Consider the following 279-nt stretch of genomic DNA (forward strand, 5'->3'; position numbering starts at 1 on the left):
AGAAGAAGAAAATCTGTGGTTATAAAGCAGAGTTAAGAGTAAGTGGATCTACTTGATTGTAGACTTGGGGACAGTTTTAAAAAAAAAACACATTTTATAGGATTATAGTTCTAGGTTAATAAGGTGGCGAGGAGCTGGCAGAAACATTAGCATGCTGGTCGAAATGCTTTAGTGGTATTCTGTCTGGCACTACGTTCCGAGTTCAAATTCCGCCGAGGTCGACTTTGCCTTTCATCCTTTCAGGGTTGATAAATTAAGTACCAGTTACGCACTGAGGTC

The 279-nt window shown here is 40.1% G+C and overlaps 1 protein-coding gene across 1 annotated transcript in view; it reads left to right on the forward strand.

Annotated features, from left to right (window-relative positions):
• The window catches only part of LOC106882734 (ribosome biogenesis protein WDR12 homolog), a 57,859-nt gene that overhangs the window by 53,427 nt on the left and 4,153 nt on the right, over positions 1-279 (forward strand). Inside the window, exon 10 of the mRNA XM_052970944.1 lies at positions 3-38. Within this exon, the coding sequence (XP_052826904.1) occupies positions 3-38 (36 nt within the window). The remainder of the gene's footprint in view (positions 1-2; positions 39-279) is intronic.

The sequence above is a fragment of the Octopus bimaculoides genome, chromosome 9 (assembly GCF_001194135.2).
Source record: "Octopus bimaculoides isolate UCB-OBI-ISO-001 chromosome 9, ASM119413v2, whole genome shotgun sequence".
Lineage (NCBI taxonomy): Eukaryota > Metazoa > Mollusca > Cephalopoda > Octopoda > Octopodidae > Octopus > Octopus bimaculoides.